This window comes from Tursiops truncatus, chromosome 15 (assembly GCF_011762595.2).
Source record: "Tursiops truncatus isolate mTurTru1 chromosome 15, mTurTru1.mat.Y, whole genome shotgun sequence".
Lineage (NCBI taxonomy): Eukaryota > Metazoa > Chordata > Mammalia > Artiodactyla > Delphinidae > Tursiops > Tursiops truncatus.
Window position 1 is genome coordinate 71,530,359 of NC_047048.1, and position 24,421 is coordinate 71,554,779.

Genomic DNA, 24,421 nt, shown 5'->3' on the forward strand with positions numbered 1-24,421 from the left:
ACCCAACGCAGCCAAAAATAAATAAATTATTTTTTTTAAAAATGTCCTTCACCCCTTACCTTAACCCCACCTACCTCGGAAGACAGCTGTGACACAGGGCTGCTTCCTGCAACCATGGTGGCAGCATCTCAACTGGATGGATAAAAGCTCTTTACCTGGCACTGCTCCAGAGGATGGTGAGCTGGGGGAAGACTATCTCCATCCAGGGCACAAACCCTGATTTTCTGGGTAGAAAAAAGAAGAAGGGGCAGTGGGTAGAGGGGAAGCAGGAAGCCGAACACGTCTCTACAGCACGACCACTCACCACCCCTCACCTGGTTTCACCAACAGGAGAGCTGCCTGCCTGAGTGGATCTCAGGAGCTGGAGTGGATCTGTGGGGAGCTAGGAAGACCCCCTGCAATCCCCCCTCCCCCTTCCCTCCCCCAGTGGTTTTGGGTTCAGAGGAACTCAGTTTGCATCCCAGCCCTGCCTTTTCCTAACTTTGTGACCTGGGGACAGAGATTTCCCAGAGCCCCGTGTCTTCAGGTGCCACATGAGATCACTGCTGCCCACGTCGTGGGGTTGCTGTGGAAGCAGTGGAGGCAACAGACATATATTCCTTCCCCCTGCAAAGTCAGTGCTTGTAATAAGGATAATAAGTAATGACAACAGTTAGCTCCTTCTTGACGTATATTAACTCATCTAATCCTCACGATAATCCTAAAACAGGGGACGAGGAACTGTTACTATTTCCTCATGTTACACATGAGGAAACTGAGGTAACAAGAAGTTAAGTAATTTGCCTAAGGTCATACAGGGTAGAGACAGGATTTGAACACAGGAATCTGGCTTCAGTGTGTCTGTGTGTCATACACTCTGCTGCTTTGTAAGCTGTAAAGTGCAGTGCACGTGTCAGGGCTTACACACCCACAGTCTCTTCACTCACTCCCATCTATTCACTCCCAGTTACCACCATGTAGCACCAACACCCCCCCCACTGATCCACACACAGACACGCATTCTTCCACTAACACACACACACACACACAGACACACACACACACACACACACACCCTGCGCTCCACTTCCAGGGTCAAGGAGAAGGGAGCTGGCTCAATGCCCAGAAGCCCCAGGAGCAAGCCCAGTCTAGTGTCAAGCGGGCGCACAGCTGGGTGAGGAGCTGCAGAGGGCGGGAGGGGCTGTCTTCCTCGCACAAAGTCACCCTTTCCACTGAGAAGGGCAGGAGCTCTCAATACCGAGCTGCCCCCGGACAGAAGGGCTTCAGGAGCGGGGTACCCACAAAACAAGCCACTGTGTGTGGAGGGTCTGCTCTCTCCTGAGACATTTCACATGTGTGATTTCATTTAGCCTCATGTCGACCCTACCACATCTGGGATGCTCATCCCATTTTGCCAACCAGGAAGCAGAGGCTCAGAGAGGTGAAGCGACTTGCTCAGGACCCACAGCAAGCAGACGGCACAACTAGGATTCTAGCTCAGGAGGCCCTCTGGTCCTGCCCCTCTTCCTGCCTCAGTCTGTCCATCTGAGACCAGGGAACAGCAGAGACTCCCCCTAACAGCAGAGACTCCTCTTTTCTCCCCCTCCTCTCTCATGTGTCTGTCTGCCTCTGGCTTTGTCTCCCAGTGTCCTCTGGCCTTGTCTCCCAGTGTCCTCTGGCTTTGTCTCCCAGTGTCCTCTGGCTTTCTCTAACTGGTCCAGGTTAGAGGCCTCTGACCCAGAAGCTGCCCCTGATGAGGTCTCTAATTACAAACCTTCCCGGCCCCTGCAGGCATCTTCAGGGAAATCACAAGGCGGGAACATCACAGGGTGTGGGGGAACCACGTCATTTACACAAGAGCCCTGGCCCAATAGTTTGAGTTTCCTGCTCCCTTCTGCCAGTCCCAGCTCCTGAGGGGACTGAGGCAGCCACCTTTGCCATCGCTAAGAAACAGACCCATCAGAGCTGAATGACATAGGTGTGTAGATGTTTGTATAAAGGAGGGACTTGGTGCTGGAAAAAGAACTGGGGAAGGCTTCTGAATAACTAAAAGCCAGAATTTCACTGAAGGTACCTATCAGGCAGCCTCGGTTGATACCTCATCTAATGGGGGGTCTACTATCACTTGGGCAGCAGGTGTCAGCTGGCAACATTCATCATTAAAACACCCCTTTGTCCCGTTGAACCAATAAGAGCTCCCCCGCTTCCTCTGACCCTACTTTATCGCTTTGGTCTTGACTGTACTGTCAATAACACAATTGACCCATTCTAGGTTTTTGTCCTAAGACAGTTCTACAGAGACGTGGACATGGCAATCAAGGTGGTTCCCCTGTCTCCCACAAAGTATCTTTTAGGGATCCAGTGGTTAAGACTCCACGCTTCCACTGTAGGGGGCACGGTTTCAATCTTTGGTTGGGGAACTAAGATTCCACATGCCATATGTGCGGGAAAAAAAAAAAAAGTGTCTTTTAGATTTTTATGTAGTATGTGCTGAGTCCCCGCCATCAGCTTCAGATTCTTAGACCTCAAAGTTCGGGGAATCCCTCTTTTTCACTTCCGACAATTTATGCAGATGTTGATAAGATGGTACCCACCCTCAGGAGGTGCCCCATCACTGGGTTGGAGGAGAGAGGTTAGTGTAAGAAGAAGAGGCTGGTCAGTAAGGTCAGAGCTCCCAAGTCATCCTCTGGCTAGCTTCCCCCATTTGGGCAAAGAACAAGGAAATCAGATACTGTGGGAATATGAACTAGTGAATGAAGATGACTGAGAGGAGAGGGTAGGAGTAGATGGTGGGCAGGGGTCCACGGCTCAGGGAGGTATTTCCCAGGATGCACCTCTCTTGTAGTTTATTATAAGACCTTTCAGGTGCAAGGGATTATTGGATAACTTGTTCAGATTCCAGTGGGTCCCCACTGAAGGGAGGTCCCTGCTCTCCCAAGTGGAGCCAGTTTGACAATATTCTCATGCCACTGCCTCTGGGATGATGTGAGCTGGAGGGACCCTTGTAGAGCAGAACCTAAATACCTCACTACAGATGAGATAATGGAGGCCTAGAGCCTTCAAATAGAGGGCTTATTAAATAAGAGAACACTAACAGAGCTGCTCTGTCCTCACTACTTTGAAGTCTTGGGCAAATTTCTCAACATCTCTGAGTTTCACTTTCCTTATGTAATAAAGAAGGATAATGCTTATACCTGTTAATATCTCCAGCCACAAACCACCTGAAACACTCCTGTTCCTAGCTGAATGAATCGTGTTTATTACACACCCTGGGGAACTATAGGGCTTCTCCTTAAGAGGATTTTAGGAAGGATTTATAGGAGGTGGGCTTGTGTTAGGTGATTTGGGGACGGTGTTTCAGGAAGCTGGCTCTGCTCTGGGTGGATGCTGTCAGGAAGTGGGGCAGTTCTCTGAATGTGTCCTTTATCTTAACTCTAAGAAGGGAAGCCTAGATAGAGGTTAGAGCCGTACTTGGTAAAGAAGTAGCAGTCACTCAGTATAGGGAGATGCTTGGATATTTTAGTGGTTTGTATAATGTAGCTCATTTTGTCTGTGTTCAAACATCATTACCGAATGTCCTATTTTTGTCTTGATCTTTCATGGACACAGAATGGCCTTGTCTGATGTTGAAGGTTTCTGAAATGTTTCTGTTGAGTAGGAGAACATAAGGCCCACTGTAAAGTCAGCTCAGATCTTAGAACTCAAAGGTTGCTTTTCTCTTTCTCTATCAATCTCATAATGTTGTGATGAGAATTAAAAACATACATTTGTTAAATGCTTTGTACAAGTATTGGCAGAGTAAACTTTTAGTGAATGTGTGGTCAGATAATGGTAAGAGTAACACTATAAATATTTAAGTTATTTAATTATTATTAATGATTATTAATTTATAACAGTGTAATGGGAAAATGAGTTGGTATTCGTGAAAAGAGTTTGGCTTCAATAACTCACTGTGAAAAAAAAAAATAACTCACTGTGTTGCTGTGTGATCTTGGGCAAGTCACTTCACCTCTCTGAGCCACAGATTCTTTCTTTGTAAAAGAGGATGATGGTATCTGCCTTAAGAAATCCCCAGGGTTGGGCCCTTTTGAGGACCATGTTGATTAGGCTGCTGAAGTTCTTTTCACACCACTTCCTAAAGCAAATTGTCTAGAAGCACATAGAGTTTTAGTTTCCTTAGCTCCTGACTGCTTTTTACATGTGCTGTCGACTGTAGTAAAGAAAGGAACAAATAGCATTGATTGTTGCAGTGTCCCCTTCTAGAAGTCCACCCTCAGGAAGTTCCCCCAGTGCCAGAGGAGAGTCACAGTCTCTCTTCCAAATAGGTCTCCTTCTTCGTCAGAGGTAACCGAAAACCCTCTTGCTTCAGTGATTGAACTTACCCCAGTCCTGTCCTTTTCCCACCCCACGTTGCCATTATTTGACTCCCTGGTCAAAGGAGCTAAGTGTTAACTGTCATATAACTCACTATTATCCTTATTACAAGGACTGAGTTTGCAGGGGGAAAGGAATATGTCTGTTGCCTCCACTGCTTCCTCAGCAACCTCACGACGTGGGCAGCACGGGTCTCATGTGGCACCTGATGACACTGGGGCTCTGGGAGATTTCTGGCCCTGGTTAACAAAGTTAGGAAAAGGGAGAGGTGGGACGTAAACTGAGGTCCTCCGATCCCAAAACCACTGGTGGAGAGACCAGAGTGGGGGGTGACTTGTAGGCGATCTTCCAAGTTCCCCTGAGACCCACTCCAGCTCCTGAGATCCATTCAGGCAGGCAGCTCGCCTGTTGGCAAAACCAGGTGAGGGGTGGTGGAAGGTCATGCAGTGGAGAGGTGTTCAGCTCCCTCCTTCCCCTCTGCCCACGCCCCTTACTCCTTTTCCTACCCAGAAAAGCAGGATCTCTGCCCCAGATACAGAAGGCCTTCCTCCAGCTCGGCCTCTGCCTGGACCAGTGCCAGGTAACAGCATGCCTCCGGGCAGCTGGGATGCTGCCACCATGGTTGCAGGAAGGTGTCCTGTGTCACAACTGTCTTCTGAGTTAGGTGGAGGTGGGGCATTGGTGCCCAGATGTGATGACACCTGCAGGAGGCTGAAAATGAGGACCTGAGCTAACACACTGCTGTTCACTTATCTGTCCTTTGATTTGCTCTCATCCACCCACTCACCGGCCATCACGTGCCATGCACTGCTCTAGGTGCTGGGATGCTCTGTGAGGAACAAATCAGACAAATACTCCACCCGTGGAATCACAATCTGTGTTTCCACAAGACCCACAGGCAGAGTCAAGTTTGAGAAGCGCTGTTACTGGACATTTGACCCCAGCAGGCAGAGGCAGGAAGCCTGGTTATGTGGGGGGATTTCTAGGAATAGCACTGACCCCAGATCATCTCCTCCTCACTTCCCACCTTATCCCCTGTTCCCACCCCTCAGCTGGGGTGGGAAAAGCTCTGTCAGCCCCCAGCTTTCCTCAGAAGCCCTCCTGCAAGGCCACGAGCATGAGCCGGCTCTGCCTCTCTGCAGCCCTTCTCGTCCTCCTGGACACCCTGGTGGCTGGCACCCTGGAAGGTGAAACAAGCAACCAGGCCCAGGGTAAGTCCCGGCTCACGTCTCCTCTACAGGCTGGGGGGAGTGGGGAGGGAATGAGGCGAGTCCATGGGAGGGGCTGGGGAGCAGGGGTGGGGTGGGTGCTGACAGCCTCTCTGGATTTCTCCTGGGAAGTTGGGCAGTTGTAACTCCAGGGACATTTCATGACTCTCAAAAGGAATCATTATGTTTCAGCTTTTCAAAAAAGGAACCCACCGAACCGTACCGGACCAGGGACCCCATCTGTGAGACTGTCTATTCCTGTTCACTGCCTGTCCCTGAACCTCACTTTAATGTGAAGAAAAGATTCATATTTGATCTTTGTCCTGGTTCCTAAAACAGACCTCCTGAAAGTCTTGGAATTTACTGTCTTCGTAGGTCATGAGATGAGTCAAAGATGGGACCCTAGATAGCTTCTGGATGGGACTGGACTTCGGAAGATCCCACCTGGTGATTAGAGGGTTAGAACCTTCAACCCGCAGCCCCTCTGGGGAGAGGAGCGTGTACTGAGGTAGAGTTCAGTCACCAATGGCCAATGATTCAATCAAATTGCTTGCCTCAAACCCTCAATTAAAACCCATAAACATTAGGTTCAGAGGGCTTCAGGGGAGGTGAACACATCAAGGGATTGTGAGGGGGGTGTTCTGAGAGGGCATGGGGGCTCGGCACCCCCAACTCCCCCTTTGCCCTGCACGTCTCCTCCACAGGGCTGTCCCTGAGCTTTCTCCTTTACAATAACTGGGGACAGTGAGTAAAGGGCTTTCCTGAGTTGTGTGAGTTCTAATGATTACTGAATATGGTAGGTGGGATTGTGGAACCTCTGAACTTACACCCAGTTGGTCACACGTATGGGTGACCCGGGGGTTGGCGTTATAAGTGGGATATTCTTGGGAGACTCTGTCCTCAAATAGTGGGAACTTAAGTGTCAGAAGTGAATTGACTTGTGGGATGCTTGAGTGGTTTGGAGAATTGGCTGGTGTTGGTGAAGACTGGACTTATTTCATTCATAGAAAAAACCCACACCCAGTCTTCCCTGTGATTTGGTGGCTGTGGTGAGTCATGGGGACAGGGGAGTAATGAACGTGTGACACTGCATCCAGAAACTCTTACCAGTTATCTGCATTTTAAGGACGTTGGCACAATCGGGTACTTTATCACAGCGGTCCCTAACCTTTTTGACACCAGGGAGCGGTTTCGTGGAAGACAATTTTTCCATGGAAGGAGGGTGCTGGGGGATGGTTGAGAGAGCACTGAGAGCGATGGGGGGGCAATGGGGGGCGATGGGGGCGATGGGGGGCGATGGGGTGTGATGGGGAGCGATGGGGATGATGGGGGGCGATGGGGGGCGATGGGGAGCGATGAGGAGCGATGGGGGGCGATGGGGGGCGATAGGGTTGATGGGGGCGATGGGGGCGATGGGGGCGATGGGGAGCGATGGGGAGTGATGGGGGCGATGGGGGGCTATGGGGAGCGATGGGGGCGATGGGGGACAATGGAGAGCGATGGAGGGCACTGGGGGGCGCTGGGGGGCTGTGGGGGGTGGTGGGGGGCGATGGGGAGCGATGGGGAGCGATGGGGAGTGGCAGATGAAGCTTCCCTCGCTCTCCCTCCACTCACTCCCTGCTGTGCGACTCAGTTCCTAACAGGCCAAGAACCGGTACCGGTCTGCATCCCAGGGGTTGGGGACCCCTGCTTTATCACCTGATTGCGACATGGTGGTCCTGACCCTACCACACACATGCTGTGTGACCTGGGGCAAGTCATCTGCAGTTTCTCCACCTGACCAGGGGACCATGTTACACTGACTGGTTCTCTGTAAGGATTACCAGTCTCAGATATAAAGAGTTTCATCACATTTCTGGGACAATGATGTCCATTTTCCACCAGGACATATTAATCTGAAAAAAATATGTCTACCTACTTCCTTTGTACAAGAAAAAATATTTAGGTGTCAAATAATGATGATTTCTCTATTATTAAAATTAATCAGAGGGACTTCCCTGGCGGTCCAGTGGTTAAGAATCTGCATTCCTCTGTAGGGGGCATGGGTTTGATCCCTGCTCAGGGAACTACAATCCCACAAGCTGCACAGTAAGGCCAAAAAAAAAAAAAAATTAATCAGAAGGACATGGGACCACTGAGCTGAGCTTCTGCTCTGCCCAAGGCAGCTGCAGGGAGGGTGAGAAACACAACACTTCTGTGAGTTGCTCATGGAGCCAAGGCTGTTTTTTTTTCCCCAGGCTGGTACAACATTGGTAAAAACTCAAGGTCCTTTCTCTCGTCCTCCTGTTTAACTATTATTTTATGATCCTACCAAGATATAAAATCTAGAGCTAGATTGATAATTATGTAGATGTTCCCCATCATTAAAAGGCATTTCACTAACAGAAATTTTATAATACCCACTCTAAACAATGTGCAATTCCCATGAGCATGAAATGAGACATTCAATCCCTTGATAAATATTTCTCAAGGCCCTACAAAACATTGTTCTTGGTGTGGGAAAATAGCTGTAGACAAAATAAAGCAAAATAACTTGCTTTCTAGGAGGGAAACAAAATAGATAAAGGGGTAAATACTACGCTATGGTATAGGTCATGACAAGTGTTTTGAAGAAAGAGAATGATGGGAATAAAGGAGGCTGTGCTCTTTCTGTAAACTGGTCAGAGAAACCCTCTGTGATAAGGAGGCGTTGAGAAGAGGCTGCAAAAAAAAAAATGTTCCTGGGGCTTCCCTGGTGGCGCAGTGGTTGAGAGTCCGCCTGCTGATGCAGGGGACACGGGTTCGTGACCCGGTCTGGGAGGATCCCACATGCCGCGGAGCGGCTGGGCCCGTGAGCCATGGCCGCTGAGCCTGCGCGTCCGGAGCCTGTGCTCCGCAACGGGAGAGGCCACAGCGGTGAGAGGCCCGCATACCGCCAAAAAAAAAAAAAAAAAAAGTTCCTGGTGTGTTTGAGCAGCAGCAAGGACCAGGGTAGCTGGAGCTGAGGGGGGCAGCGGTTGGAGGGGACAGGAAGGGGATGAGGCCAGAGTGGCCGTGGGGCAGGTCGTGAGGAGTCTTGTAGGACTTTATAAGAATCAGTACTTGACTCGGAGAGCTGGAGAGTCACTGAGGGATTGGTCATGGGAGCAATGGGATAGGACTCAAAAGTTAACAGGGTCCCTGCAGCTGCAGTGAAGAGAGTGGCCTCTAGGGGGCCAAGGGCAGAGACAGAGGCCCATGGGCAGGCTGCTGCAGGGGTGCAGGTGAGCCATGATGGAACGTTGTCGAATCTCTGTTGTTCCCTGGGTCTATGTCAGTTCTTTTGAATAACATGAATGACTTGCTCCGTAGAGGTTTTGACAAAACATAATGGGAAAGAATAAGAAAAAAAAAAAATTTTTTTTAAAGATACTGTTAAAGAAGATGAAAAAACAAGCCACAGACTGGAGAAAAAAGAAGCAAAAAGGTTTTTATGGCTGCTTCATCTTCCAATCATGAATATTAAATCATTAGCCATGGTGATTGACTCAAAACCCATGCCCTGTCCCCCCCGAATTTTCACATTTCACACCTTGACACCCCACCATTCTCTATTGCAAACAAACTGGTGGGTTCAGTTGTTGACCTTGTAGACTGAGCTGTGATGACCAGCCTCACAGCTGACCCAGAGCCCCTCCATCCCTGAAGCCCTGCGACCTGACTCCTGCCTGGAGCCTCCCTACCGGGGTCCCTGCAGGGCCATGATAATTAGGTAGTTCTTCAGAGCCTGTTCTCAGCTCTGCGAGCCCTTTATACTTGGCGGCTACGGAAGAAGAACAACTTCGAGAAGGAGAAGGACTGCACGAGAAACTGTGTGGCTATTATCCCCTTCTCTGGTAACACAGGGGGCAGGACAGGGTGGGAGGGGAAGGGCTGAGAAAAAGAGGTAGAGCTCAGGGGGCCACACACCTCACGCCACCGTGTCTTTCCTCCTCGCTGCCTCCCAGGACAAGTGGCTGCAGTGTCCTGTGAAACCGCACACTGAGCACATCCTCCACGGGCCAGCTTGGCAGAAGGTCACCCTAGAAGCCCTGTCATGATAATCTGAGCCTCCTCACATGCTCCCCTTTTTCAGATGGGAACACTGAGTCAGCCACCCTACAGAGCATGTCTGCAGTGCTCCTGAGCTCCCCACCTAGGCTTGGAAAACTCACTTTCTTCTTGTTAATCATCCTGGTCCTGGGAGGATTGTGGTTGCTCATTTCTGGGATGGTCTAGGACCTGTCAGTACATACAATGTTCAGGCCTTGGACTTCAGTGATGTCAATCAGGGCTTCCTTGGTGGCGCAGTGGTTGAGAGTCCGCCTGCCGATGCAGGGGACATGGGTTCGTGCCCCGGTCCGGGAGGATCCCACATGCCGCGGAGCGGCTGGGCCCGTGAGCCATGGCCGCTGAGCCTGCGCGTCCGGAGCCTGTGCTCCGCAACGGGAGAGGCCGCAACAGTGAGAGGCCCGCGGACGGCAAAAAAAATTCCAGTTACACTAACTGGATTCTGTGGTTTGCCCCTAAGAACCTTCACCACTAGGGTCCACGGAGATGCTGGTCCTTCGCAGTCTTCTGCAGAGCAGCCGGCACCTCCCCTTTTCCTGTCCTCAGACTGGGCCCTGCCAGGTATAGGAAACACACCCATTACAGCACCATCTACCTCTGAATGGCCACCCCAAGCTACACAAAAACCCGGGTGAGAGACACGTCAGCATGAAAGCTTCTTTCTTTACGTCTTGGACCAGGTCAAATTTGGGTGCAGCTAGCGCTCCTGGACTCTCCGAAGGAGAAAGGAGGGAGCCTGAGACTCAGTTGTCCCCTTTTCTGAGGAACCTCCTTCCCTGAGGTCACGTGTGGGGAGGGGCTTCTTACTTCAGTTAAAGTAAGGCAACTACCCTTTAGTAAGCTCTGGCATGCGCCAGGCTCTGTGGTCGCATTTTGCCTGCATGATTTCATATAATCATCCTAAGAATCCCGGGAGGGAGGAAATGGGAGCACGGAGATGTCACTTAGCTAGAGGATTAGTTTCCTGGGGCTACTGTGGGAACCAAGGTGGAGGCCCTGGCTGTCACCTGAAGAGGTTAAGGCCAGCTTCCCTGAAGAGGCGATGTCCGAGCTGAGTTTGGAAGGGTGAGTTGGATTCTACCAGGTAGAGTGAGGGTGAAATGAGCTTTGAGGCAAGACAATGAGGTGGAGATGAGAACAAAGATTCTACTTCCATCCATGTCCCAGATCGGAGTCTGTATCAATTTCCAAGTAGCCTTTGAGCATCGCGAGGAGACCCCAACTTGTTCCTCGAAGTCCACCCAGCCCTGAACACAGATGGACCTGGGAGTCCTCTCTGTACAGAGTAGGGGAGAGGAGTTACCTGGCAGGGTAGGGGGAACCACGTTATTTACGTGGGAGCCCTGGCCCCAGAGCTTGCCATTCCTGCTTTCTTCTGCTAATCTCAGCTCCTCAGGGGAGTGAGGGAGTCGCCTTTATCATCTCTCAGGAACAGACCCATCAGACCTGAGGGACATAGGTGAGTGGCTGTTTGGACAGAGGAGAAATTTTGTGTTGGAAAATAAATCGGAGAAGGCTACTGAATAAGTGCTAAAATTTCATAGAAGACAGTTAGTCACCCAGCCGCAGTTTTTATACACCCCGCCATGGGGACCTCATTTTCCCTTGGGCGTCAGGTGCCAGCTCACAGAATTCATCAATAGTACACTCTTCCCATTTAACCATAAGAGTTACATGGAAAGGCCCCTAGGTCCTGGCTTTCCACACTGGTGCTCAGTCTTCTCCCAAGAAACCTTCTGACCAGTTCTACTGTCTTTGTCCCAAGAGAGCATACAGACTTTGGGAGATGGCAATCAAAAAGTAGCCCCCTCACACAAAGTGTCTTTCAATTCCTTGTGCAAAATTTTGTTAAGTCCCCTCCACAAGCTTTCAGATTCTCAGGACTCAATTTGAGGGAATCCATCTTTTTCACTCCCTACAATTTATACAGAGGCTAATAGGATGGTAGCTACCTTCATGAGGTGCTCGCTCACTGGGTTGAAGGAGAGAGGTTGGTGTAAGAATAGGAGGGTGGTCCGTAGGGTCAGAGCACCCAAGTCACCTTCCCAACTTCCCTCTCCCAGTTGGGCAAGAGCTGTGGCAATTGGATATGTGGAAATATGAACAAACAGAAGAGGATGGCTGAGAGGCAGGGCAGGATGTAGATGGTGGACAGGGGTCCAAGACTAATACAGGTATTTCCCAGGATGCACCGTATTTCAATTTCATATTAGACCTTCCCAGCTGCAAGGCATTGTGATAAATGACTTGTTCAGAATCTAGTGAGTCCTCAAAGGGAGGTGCCGGCTCTCCCAAGTACAGCCACCTCGACAGTGTTTCATGGTCCTGCCTCTGGGAAGATGTGGAATGGGGCACCTTTGGAGAACAGAGTCTGTCTTATTACATACAAGGAAGTTAAGGAATAGGGACCTCAAAAATCATAGCAGTTAAATAAATGAGAACATAGATGGTGTTCATTCTGTTACTCACTACCTCGTCCTCTTGGGCAAATTTCTCAATGTCTCTGAGTTTTACTTTCTTTCATTATAAAATAAGGATAATGCTTGTACCTGTCAATGTTTACAGCCACAGAGCACTAGAAACGCTCTTGTTTCTAGTTGAATGAGTTGGGCTTATTACTCACTACAGCAAGAAACAACAGTCACCCTTGGGAACCACACGGTGTCTCGTTAAGAGAACGTTAGAAAGGACTTACAGGATGTGGGCTTGTGTTAGGTGATTTTAGGGAGGGTTTCAGCAAGCTGGCTTTGCTCTGGATGGATGCTGTCAGGAAGTGGGGAAGTTCTGACTATCTTAACTGTAAGAAGGGACTAGATAAAGGCTAGAGCTATGTTCGGTAAAGAAGCAGCAGTCATTCATATTAGGCAGGATAGGGGGATGCTTGGTCATTTTGGTGGCCTATATAATATAGCTCATTTTGTCTGTGTTCAAGCATGATTACAGGGTGTCCACTTTTTGTCTTAATCCATCATGGACACAGAATGACGTCGTCTGCTGTTAATGTTTTGCGAAATATTTATGTTCAGCAAGGGAACATAAGACCAACTGCGGTGCCAGGTCAGCTCTTGGAAGCCAGAGGTTGTTTCTCTTTCTTTATCAACCTCATAGCATTATGGTGAGAATTAAAAGGATATGAGGGACTTCCCTGGCGGCCCAGTGGTTAGGACTCCACGCTTCCACTGCAGGGGGCAGAGGTTCGATCCCTGGTTGGGGAACTAAGATCCCGCAAGCCGCGCAGTGCAGCCAAAAAATAAATTAAATTTTCAAATAAATAAAAGGATATTTGTAAAATGCTTTGCACAAGTGCCTGGCAGAGTAACCCCTCAATGAATGACAGTTCTGAAAACAGTAATAGTAATACTATTAATGATATGTTATTTAATTATTATTAATAATTATTAATTTATAACAGTTTAATGGGAAAGAACTTAGTACTAATTAGAAGACATTGGCTTCAGCAGCTCTGGATGATGCTGTGTGATCTTGGGAAAGTCCCTTCCTCTCTCTGAGCCAAAGGTTCTTTCTTTGCAAAATAAAGAAAATTCTTCTCCCTTAAGAAATTCACAGTTTGTTTCTTTGTGAGGACTACATTGATCATGGTGCTGAAGTGCTTTGAACACACCACAGACCAAAGCACTTGCCTAAAAGCACGTAGGATTTTAGTTTCCTTGCCTTCTGACTGCTTTTTAAATGTGCCGTCCAGGGCTTCCCCGGTGGCACAGTGGTTGAGAGTCCGCCTGCCGAAGCAGGGGACACGGGTTTGTGCCCCGGTCCGGGAGGATCCCACATGCCGTGGAGCGGCTGGGCCTGTGAGCCATGGCCGCTGAGCCTGCGCTCCGCAACGGGAGAGGCCACAGCAGTGAGAGGCCCGCGTACCGCAAAAAAAAAAAAAAAAAATATGTGCCGTCCACTGCATTAAAGCAAGGAGTATATAGCATTGTGTTTGTAGTATCACCTTTCATAAACCCACCTCAGGAAGTTTCTCAGTGCCCAGGGAGTATCACAGTCTGCTTCCTAAAAAGGTCCCTTTCTTCTTCCAAGGTAACCTAAAGCCCTCTTGCTACAGAGGTAGATCTCAGCTAGGTCCAGTCCCTTGCCCACCCCACGCCCTTTATTTGACCCTCTGGTCTCTCAAAACTGTAGGCGGAAGCGGGGGCTTCTGCTGATTCTCTTTGGAATCAAGTAACCTGTTCCTCAGACGTTAGGAACAATTCTTTAAGGAAGGCACTGCCTGCCCCCTGGTGGCAGCATCAGGAAGTGCGAGCTTCGCTGGAAGTTGCACATACCACCTCTACTGTGATATGGCAAAATTGAACTCCTAGGTTTTGGGTTTTAAAAGTGTGTCTGTGGGGAATTCCCTGGCGGTCCAGTGGTTAGGATTCTGCACTTCCAATGCAGGGGGCGTGGGTTCAATCCCTGGTCGGGGAACTAAGATTCCTGCAAGCTGCAGTGTAACCAATAAATAAATAAAAAATAAGTGTGTGTGTCCCCGTGTCTATGTGTGCCTTAGTTAATATAAACAATTAATATAAAATCTTTACGAAGCATCTTTAATACACAGGACAGACCCAGTCTCTGCTCTCATGAGTGCAGTTTACTAGAAATCGTGTGAGATATTTAAGAAGTGATTAATGAGAAATGCAATGTCCCTTAGTGAGAAGAAAGCACTGGGGTGTGATGGGAGAGTTAGAAGGGGACTTGGCTAAGTGTGGAGGTGGTGGGAGCTGGGATGGGAGGAATCCTCTGGAGGACTTGGAGCAGAGAAATATCGGGATCTGATTTACTTTTTAAGAGACCACTCACTGTCCCACAGGAGAAAGTGTAACCCGCCAAGGATAGAGGAGGTCAGTCGGAGATGGAGATCGGAGATTATTCACCTAATGGAAAATGGTATAAGAGGACTGGATGATGTAACCAGGGAGCGTGCAGAATAACAATAATAGAGAGAATACAGCTCTGCTCTTGCCTCCCCATGTGACCCTGGAGGTGGGTCGACCCTGGAGGTGGGTCCATTTACAAGGGAGGCTGGTGCCTGGTCCTGTGTAATAATGCAGATGAATAACAACCACTGTAAAAATCTGGTTTACAAGGATGCTCCTTCCTTACACAATTCTACGAAGCATTCCACACTGGTTCTTGGAGTACATACTGGCTGTGCGTGCACTCTGCCCCTGCCTGTCCTGTGCTGTGCTCCCTGGACTCGGGATGCCAATTCAGCCTCCGTTTTCTCCTCTATAAAGTGGGCATGATGAAATCTACCCTGCCCACCTCTCATGACTATACGGAGGATGAGATCAGATAAACCCTGGGAAGGGATGTTGAAGGGAGAAAGAGGGAGGTTCTTTCTTTCCTTCATTTCTCTTTTTTTTCTTCCTTTCAACTACTTTACATCACGGATTATATGTTTCTTTTAACTCTGTGTTTGGCATGTGCTCTTTATTTACTCATTATCAGATTTCATTGGAATCATTTGTCAGTTTCCTAGAATTTCATGTTTGATTCTTACTTTGTTTACTCTTAAAGCGCTAAATATTTATTACTGATCTCCATCCTAAGAGCACATAGATAGCCTTATACTGACAGATTTCTCAGGTATATATTTAATGGCTATTTTTAGGAGGGAATTTGTTGCCACACACAACATCGAGCTTTCTTTCTTAGGAAGGAAGAAAGAGGAAAGGCCGTTGGGTTGATACCTGGGAGAGTCTGTTACAGTTTCTCTCCCTGTGGAGACCAGGCAGAGAAACCATAACGCCTGACTTTCCCAGGCAAAGACAAAATACTTTCAGGCACCCTGAACTGCTGGGAGTGCAGGCACAGAGTCTTTGGTCCAGAACCTGAGCTGTCAGAGCATGAAGGTAGATGACATCCTTGGAGCCACTGGGATGAAGCAGGGCCAGGTAGACGGAGCTCAGAGCATCTACGGGGCATTTTGAAAACAGCTGTTGATCACGAGTTGGCGCTGTCTTGATGCTTTGAAAAAAAATTGTCTCCTAATCCATGTGGACTTTATGAGGGTATAAGTAATTTTTTTTATTTATTTGTATTTTTATTTATGGCTGTGTTGGGTCTTCATTGCTGCGTGCCAGGTTTCTCTAGTTGCAGCCAGTGGGGGCTACTCTTCGTTGCAGTGTGTGGGCTTCTCATTGCGGTGGCTTCTCTTGTTGCGGAGCACAGGCTCTAGGCACACGGGCTCTGTAGTTGTGGCTCGCAGGCTCTAGAGCGCAGGCTCAGTAGTTGTGGCGCATAGGCTTAGTTGCTCCACAGCATGTGGGATCTTCCCAGACCACGGCTCAAACCCGTGTTCCCTGCATTGGCAGGCGGATTCTTAACCACTGCGCCACCAGAGAGGGTAGAAGTATTATTTCATGTTATGGATGAAGAAACTAAAGCTTAGAAGGATAAAATAACTTTGCCAAGGTCACTGAGCTAGGAAATGATAGAGCTGGGATTAACTTCTTTTCAAAGGTCACATAACCAATAATGGCAGGAGTTGGGATTCGAACTCAAGACTCTCTGACTTTAAAGACTGACCTCTAGGGCTTCCCTGGTGGCGCAGCGGTTGGGAGTCTGCCTGCCGATGCAGGGGACACGGGTTCGTGCCCCGGTCCGGGAGGATCCCACATGCCGCGAAGCGGCTGGGCCCGTGAGCCATGGCCGCTGAGCCTGCGCATCCGGAGCCTGCGCATCCGGAGCCTGTGCTCCGCAGCGGGAGAGGCCGCAGCGGTGAGAGGCCCGCATACCGCAAAAAAAAAAAAAAAAGACTGACCTCTCAAAGAGGTTTGAGAGCAATGCCATCAGGACGCTGTAGATTCCCAAGAGGGGGCTCAAGCTACATCACATATGGATGCTCTCCTTTTCATAGTTTTTTGCACGGAGAGGATGTAGAAAACTTTTTTTCTGTGAAGACTTTGCATTTATGCCGTAGGACCCAACCTGTGAGTTAGAGGAGGATGACGGCTGGGAAGAGGTCCCTGGATTTGGAAATGAGGAACTTGACGGTGACCCTGGTAAAGGCATCAAATCTCCCTGGCTGTGAGCAACAGAAACTGAGTCTGGCTATATTGGAAGCAGAGAAGGAACTGGTTAGAATGGTGTGGGGATGTAGTGGGCATCCATTCACTCTTCCTGCTTGTACCCTTAAGTGAGATCCTGTTGGAGTCTTTTGCTTGTAACCAATAGCGCTGATTTAGTTTATCTCTTGGGACTGAAGGGAGTGCTGAAAAGAACCCAGCTTGGAAAGAATGGTAAACAAGGCAGAACCAAGGTCTTCTCAGGCCACCTCTGAATGAGCTCCATGCATTTTCAGGTTTCGTCATTCACTGCTCCAGATTAAAATTCCAAGGAGAGCATCTGATTGGCCACTCCTGGTCTGGGAGTAAGTCAGGAGTTCTGATTGATGAGCCCTTCAACCCCCCTTGTTCTGGGTGGAGAAAGAGTCACCCCCCAAATCAAAAATCAGGCTACTGTTATCAGTAAAAGGACAAACGGATGCTAGGTGACAAAGCAGCAGAATAGCCCTTACACGCAGAGAGAGAGAGAGAGGTTTCCATGGAGAGAAGGGAGTTTGAATGGGTCAAAATTCCAAGTGAACAAAGCCCTATTGTATGGTAAAAGACACTGTGTTTTTCCTAAGGCTTTCTCAGATCTTCAATGTTCCCTTGATTACCATCACCTTAGAGTGGGCATGTCTGCAGCTGACTCATATCACCTCCCATTACAAACCTTTCCTTCTTTCCTTTCTGTCTCCTTTCCTCCTTTTCTTCATGATAAACATGATTTTACACTTAGGAAATCATGTTCAAACTTTTTGACGCATCACCTATGCTAATCTCAGATAGATGTGTGTGTGTGTGTGTGTGTGTGTGTGTGTGTGTGTGTGTGTGTGTGTGTGTGTGTGTGTGTGTGTGTGTGTAGCATTTAAATAACCGGGACCACATGACTTGCTTTGGCAAGGTCTTCAGTCTGCTTTTCTGCCTTGTTTCCTCCAGTGAGTCACTTTGCCTAGATGTACTTCAGTTTCTTCATCTGTAAAAATGGGAAAAATAACACCTAATGCATAAGATCGTTCAATAATAACAAGTTACCTTTTATTGAACACTTACTGTGAGCCCACGCCAGAGGTCACAATTTTAAACACCTTCCGAGTCAGATGAGCAATGAGGATGGAAGTACTTGGAGTGGGCGTGGGGACAGGGGAGACAATAGGTTATGGTGGGGATTATGGAAACTGGAGAGATCGCTTCTCTTTATAACAAGAGAGTAGCTCTACTTAGCGTAGTTCATGGTTTTCAAAGTGTGGTCCCTTGAGCGGCACCATGAGCATCCCTGGAAAGCTATAAATGCAGATTCTCACGTTTCGCCCCAGTCCCACTGAATAAAAGCTCTGGGGGTGGGATTCTCGAAATCTGTGTTTTAGCAAGCCCTCTAAGTGATTTGATGCTGGCTGAGATATGAGACCCACTTCTCTAGTTGAACTTTGCCATGGGAGTTTGCATGACTGTGTTACCAAATTGTTTACTTTCTCCAACAGACGCTAGAAATTTACTTTTATGTGAAATCCCCCATCTTAAATCTTGGCAAGCATTTCAAAATTTTTAAATGTACTATGTGGGCTAACATTACAATATTTTAGCCTGATTTCCAACCTCTGGTTTATGCTCTTCCCTTTAATCCTTAAAATAAGCTTACAAAACAGTTATCAGGGTACCACTTTTAAGGAAGAAGACGTAGGTCTGAAAAGTGAGGTGTTGCTCCAGGTCCCATAGATAGGAAGTAGCCAACCCCTGACCCGGATCTGAATGTATTTGGTTTTAAGGGTTCTGTTCTTTTTATTTTTTATGCAGAAGCAAAAATATGTGAATGTACCTGGCACAGAGCCTAGCATCACACAAAGCTAACAGGCTTTTGCTTGCCTCTGGCCACTGACCTAATAAACTTTCTTCTCCAACCTTCAGCCCTACCCTATCCTTCCGACTCAGACTAATTCACATTCCTGTAAGATAGAGTCAGCCTGCAGGGGGCCCAAGATTGCTGGGGAGGGGCGAGGCCAAGCAGTTTCCTGGCCTGGGGAGCTGGCTAGGTGCCAGGAGAAGGCTGTGGAGAGCAGTGCCTGAGGCTGAAGGTCCAGTAGGCAGCTGGGTCCACAGGCTAAGACCATTTGCTCATCAAAGTGTCCTCTGCTGCCCTAGACTGAGTTCCAGGAGCCGCCCTGGGCTGTGCCCCTACCTGGCTCCTGCGTCATGGCTGTGGACTGTTCCCTGCGCTCAGAGTAAACAGCCCTGGCCCCTCCCAGCCAGCACCTGTCTCCAGTCCCCAGGCTGAACATGGGAATTGGGGAGGCATTCTCCCCTCTTTCCCCCGGGACCCATCTGTGGGGACAGTGGCTGGATGTGCTTCTGTCACCAGCTCCGACTCACCTGTCATCCCAATGGTCACTACCTCCGCCCCCTTGTGCCCTCCAGCAGCAAAAGACCTCCTGGGGCTTAAGGACCTCAGAGTTTGGGTCAGGAAGGATGTTTGAAGGCACCTCTTGCTGGGTAAGTGTGTTTTGGCCTTTAGCAGCCTGCACGTTAAAGCTTGGTGTGTACCCAGCAGTCTCCTTACTAGCAGGAGACACCATCTTTGGAGGGGACAACGCGGCAGCTCAGAACAGGGAAGTGATTCACTCAAGGTCCTTCAGCTGGCAGGTGCTGGAGGTGGGTGGGAGTCAAACCCAGACCCCGTCACCCAAAGCCAGTGCCGAAGGCTCCTTTAATTCCTTTCTCTACACCAGCTGTGTGCCCTAGATGTGTCACGAAGAACGTACATTTATGACGGAATGGAAAAAATAAGGGCTTGGAGGGATGGCGACTTGGGATCAAACCTTGTCTCTACAGCTTCTCACGGGACCTTGGGTGGGAGGGCACCCCCTCTGCACATCCAGTCCATCTGTCAGGCACAGCTGATGGCAACAATATCTGTCTGTTCACAGGTGTCTGGGAAGATCCATGACTCCGTGAGACATTGGACACAGAGCTGCACACAGGGAGCCCTGAGAGAGTGTTGGTGTGGAAAAGAGAGGGAGGGAGAAACACACATGAAATGGCTCTAGATGTTAATAGGCGTTTCACCTTCCTTGGCCTCAGTTTCTTGTGTCCAGTCAGTTCATTCATGAATAATTTTTCCTGCAGCTCCTACTATGTGCTGTGTATCCCTACACAACAGCTCCACCATGAATCTCTAAAGAGCAATTTTCACTCTGATCTGCTGACCCCAAATCCACCCACTTCATCCGCAGGCTCCTCCCTGTGGGTCCTGCCCTTTCCCCCTCCTTTACCGACAGCGGGCATTACCGGGAGACCCCTGAGTCTCAGAATGGGAACCCCTGAGTCTAGCCCTTGGCCTCCTGCTGCCCTGCCCACGGGCCCCAGGAGGGAGGTGGGGAAGCAGGAGCGGACAAGGGTCCAGCTGCAGCTGGTCGAGCTGCACCCGGTTCCTGGTTCCCACTGGGGCCAGAGTGACACCTGATCCTGGGGGATTGTGAAATGACAGGAGGTGGCAGCCTGCCCCAGGTGCCTGTTGAGTCCTCCACTCAAGCCAGCTGGGCCCCGCCAACACCTCACACCTCCAGGCACAAGGTTAAACCTCCCATCCGGAGGTGCCTCACTCCTGCACCATGCCTGCCTGCGGCTACCTCGGTCACCTAGTTGCCACCCTCCTCCTTGGCCTGCTGCTGCCCCTCCCCCTCCTCTGGCCCCAGGTGAGTGGGGTGGGGAGAGGCCTGTTCCAAGAAGGGGCCGAACCAGGAGCGCCAGGAGGGAGCCAGCAGAGGCTTAGCCTCTCTGGGGACAGAGAAATGAAGATTCCTGGCGTGGAAATGGGGAGACCAATGAAGACTAAAATGCGGGGATCCCTGGTGCCTAAAGGGGGTGACCCTTGGACTGTCAGGTGTGAGGTCCAATGTGCTGGAGGTGGGGAGACCACTGAAAGCTGAAATTTGGGAAGAGACTCTGTGCTGAGGCTGGAGACACAGTGGTAGGAGAGGAACTCTGCCCAAGCTCCAAAGCTCAGCTGTGCGGTGTGGGTATCCGTGCGGGGGTCCCCTAGGGACTGAGGGCTCTGAAGCCAAGGGTTAGTTCACTCCAGCCCTCCCAAGTGTTGGGGACCCCTGCCTAGAGGTGGGGCTCTCTGAAGGCCGTAGGGGGTGTCAGGGCCAGAGACTGAGATTTCTGGGGAGAAATTGAGATTTCTCAATTCCTCCCGGGAGACTGAGATTTGGGACCGTAAGACAGGAGGCGGGCATCCTCTGAGAGCGGGACTGAGTCCCCCACTGCGCGTCCGCCTCCCAGGCACAGGAGCAGAGAAATCAGGCGTGTGCCCCGCGCTAGAGGCGGACCTGAACTGCACGCAGGAGTGCCTCTCGGATGGGGAATGCGCGGACAATCTCAAGTGCTGCCGGGCCGGCTGCGCCACCGTCTGCCAGATGCCCAGTGGTAACCCCGGGGGACCCACGCGGGATGGGGGCTGGAGTGACTGCAGCTCCCGGTTCAGTAGCAGGGGTGCTCCCGACCCAGGAGTCCCTGGCCAGGTCAAGGCGGATGGAACCAGGTCCGGCCAGGGCTCTCCCTCCCACAGCCCCGAGACAAAGGCATCGCTGAAGCTCAGCGGGGGTAAAGAGAGGCATCCCCACTCCAGGCTGGATTCAATGCTCTAGAGAAGGACCCACTTCCAGGACACACTGCGCGGACATTGTTCTCGGAGGTCAGGGGACCTCCCCAGCCAGCTGGAGCTGCAAGGCCGCCCTAGTGAGAGAGCTGGATCCCAAATCCTGGGGAGCACATCCTTATCAGCATTCTTCCCCTGGGGTCTCCCCCAGCCCTGGGGGTAAGACTTGGGGTGCCTGGCCTGGCAAGACTCCCTGGATTCCTCTGTCCGGATGGAAATAGACTTTACAGATTTAAGAGAGCATCTTAAAGATGTGGAGTGAACATCTGAGAGAGAAACGTTGTTGCCCAAAGCCACGCCACCATCCCTGGCTGTAGGAGTCCAAGCCAGCAGGTGCAGCTTTTGCCTGAGTGGCTGAAGAAATCAGGATCCCTCCCTGAGCACCCCTTCCACTTCTTCATCTTTAAAACACTCTCTTCCACTCTAAGGATTGAGTGAGAGAAAGTATGTGAAGCTTGGGTGTCATGAAAAGTACCTGCTAGAGCTCAAGACTGCCCAGCAGGCCATGGGAGCTCCCATCGGAGCAGGAAGGGGCCTTAGACAGCGTGGAATTCAAGCTTCTCATTTCTCAGAGGGAAAAACTGAGGACTAGAAGCTGGCATATGACTGGGGGTCCCAAGGTATTATGATCACTGTTCTTTATCCAAATACAGCCCCCGTGATGTTCCCACCTTGTGATTTCTCTGAAGATGCCCCCAGGGGCCTGAAAGGTTTGAAACTAGAGACTCAGTCACTTAAGCAGGGAGGTGGGAGGTGGAGGGACGACAGGCCCATCGGGGGCTCCTGGGTCTAGGGCCTCTAACCTGGACCAGAGGGAGGAGGACATTGGGAGAGAAAGACAGACACATGAGAGAGGAGGGGGCAGAAAAGAGGAGTCTCTGCTGTTAGGGGGAGTCTCTGCTGTTCCCTGGTCTCAGATGGACAGACTGAGGCAGGAAGAGGGGCAGGACCAGAGGGCCTCCTGAGCTAGAATCCTAGTTGTGCCGTCTGCTTGCTGTGGGTCCTGAGCAAGTCGCTTCACCTCTCCAAGCCTCTGCTTTCTCACTGGCAAAATGGGATGAGCATCCCAGATGTGGTAGGGTCGACATGAGGCTAAATGAAATCACACATGTGAAATGTCTCAGGAGAGAGCAGACCCTCCACACACAGTGGCTTGTTTTGTGGGTACCCCGCTCCTGAAGCCCTTCTGTCCGGGGGCAGCTCGGTATTGAGAGCTCCTGCCCTTCTCACGGGAAAGGGTGACTTTGTGCGAGGAAGACAGCCCCTCCCGCCCTCTGCAGCTCATCACCCAGCTGTGCGCCCGCTTGACACTTGGCTGGGCTTGCTCCTGGGGCTTCTGGGCATTGAGCCAGCTCCCTTCTCCTTGACCCTGGAAGTGGAGCGCAGGGTGTGTGTGTGTGTGTGTGTGTGTGTGTGTGTGTGTGTGTGTGTCTGTGTGTGTGTTAGTGGAAGAATGCGTGTCTGTGTGTGGATGAGTGATTGGGGTGGGGGGGCTTGGTGCTGCATGGCTGTCACTGGGAGTGAATCTATGGGAGTGAGTGAAGGGACTGTGGGTGTGTAAGCCCTCACACGTGCACTGCACTTTTCCACTCACAAAGCAGCAGAGTGCGTGGTGCACAGATGCTGAAGCCGGATTCCTGGGTTCAAATCCTGTCTCTACCTTGTGTGACTTTAGGCAAATTACTTACTCTCTTAATGCCTTGGTTTCCTCATCTGTTACATAAGGAAATATTAACAATTCCTCTCCTTTTCTTTTAGGATTACTGTGAGAATTAGATGAGTTAATGTACATCAAATGCTATATGCCTGGCACATAGAAAAGGCTAAGTAAGTATTAACTGTTGTAATTATTACAACAAAGGACTTGACTGTGCAAGGAGAAGGAATATATGTCTGTTGCCTCCACTGCTTCCACAGCAACCCCACGACATGCGCAGCGTGGATCTCATGTGGCATCTGAAGACATGGGGCTCTGGGACATGTCTGGCCCCAGGTCACAAAGTTAGGAAAAGGCAGAGCTGGGACTCAAACTGGGGTCCAATAATCTCAAAACTGTTGGTGGAGAGAGCAGAGGGGAGAGATTTGCAGGCAATCTTCTTTAAGGCAATCTTCTTACTCCCCTGCAATCCACTCAAGTAGGCAGCCCTTCTGTTTGTGAAACCAGGTGAAGGGTGGTGGGAGGTCATCCTCTGAAGCGTTCATCTCCCTGCTTCCCCTCTGCCCGTGCCCCTTTCTCCTTTTTCTACCGAGAAAAGCAGGTTTCTTGCTCCAAGCTGGACATCGCCTGCCCCCAGCTCAGCCTCTGCCTGAACCATTGCCAGGTAAACAGCACGTGTCTGGCCAGTTGAGATGCTGCCACAATGTTTGTGGGAAGGTGTCCTGTGTCACACCCGTCTTCTGAGGTTGCTGGGGGTGGGGGGAAGCACACTGATACCCAGATGTGATGACACCTGCAGGGGGTCGAAAAGGAGAACCTGAGCTAACACACTGCTGTTTATGTATCTGCCCATTGATTTACTTTCATCTGCTCAACGACTATTCACTGAGTATCACTTGCCATGCACTGCTCTATGTGTTAAGATGCTCTGTGAGTGAAGAAATCAGACAGAAAGTTCTCTCTAGGCAGTTTATGCACTACTGGACAATAAACAAAATAAATAAGCAAGTATATTCTGTGGATGTTAGAGGGAGATCAGGGTCCTGGAGAAAAAAGGAAACAGAAAGGGCATAAGGAGTACTAGGGTGGAGGAAGGGGGCAGGGAATGGTGTTGCAGTTTCTACCTGGGACCACGAGTGAGGGCACCACCAAGAAGGCAGCTTGTGAACAGAGAGTGGTGCAAATGCCAGGGGGAGACATGAGGCCATCAGGGGAGAGTGTTACAGCCAGAGGGGCCAGCAGGTGCAAAGTGGGAGCATCTCTGGTAAGTTTCAGGAAAAGCCAGAAGGCTGGCTTTCTTTTGCTAGAATAATTGTGGACGTGTCCACTGAATTCTGCCTGTCTTCTGAGGTTGCTATGAAATGGCCTAAATATTTTTCTCCCTTCGAGGTTACCTCTTTGTACCGGAATGCCTAAAACCTCCTTGATT

General features: G+C 50.1%; 1 protein-coding gene across 1 annotated transcript; it reads left to right on the forward strand.

Moving 5' to 3' along the window:
• Positions 1 to 20,286: 20,286 nt before the first annotated feature.
• On the forward strand, positions 20,287 to 23,683 carry WFDC2 (WAP four-disulfide core domain 2). The gene is made up of 3 exons (XM_033841138.1): positions 20,287 to 20,374; positions 20,960 to 21,103; positions 23,586 to 23,683. Exons 1-3 carry the CDS (start codon positions 20,287 to 20,289, stop codon positions 23,681 to 23,683), a joined length of 330 nt encoding a protein of 109 aa, XP_033697029.1.
• Positions 23,684 to 24,421: the final 738 nt, after the last annotated feature.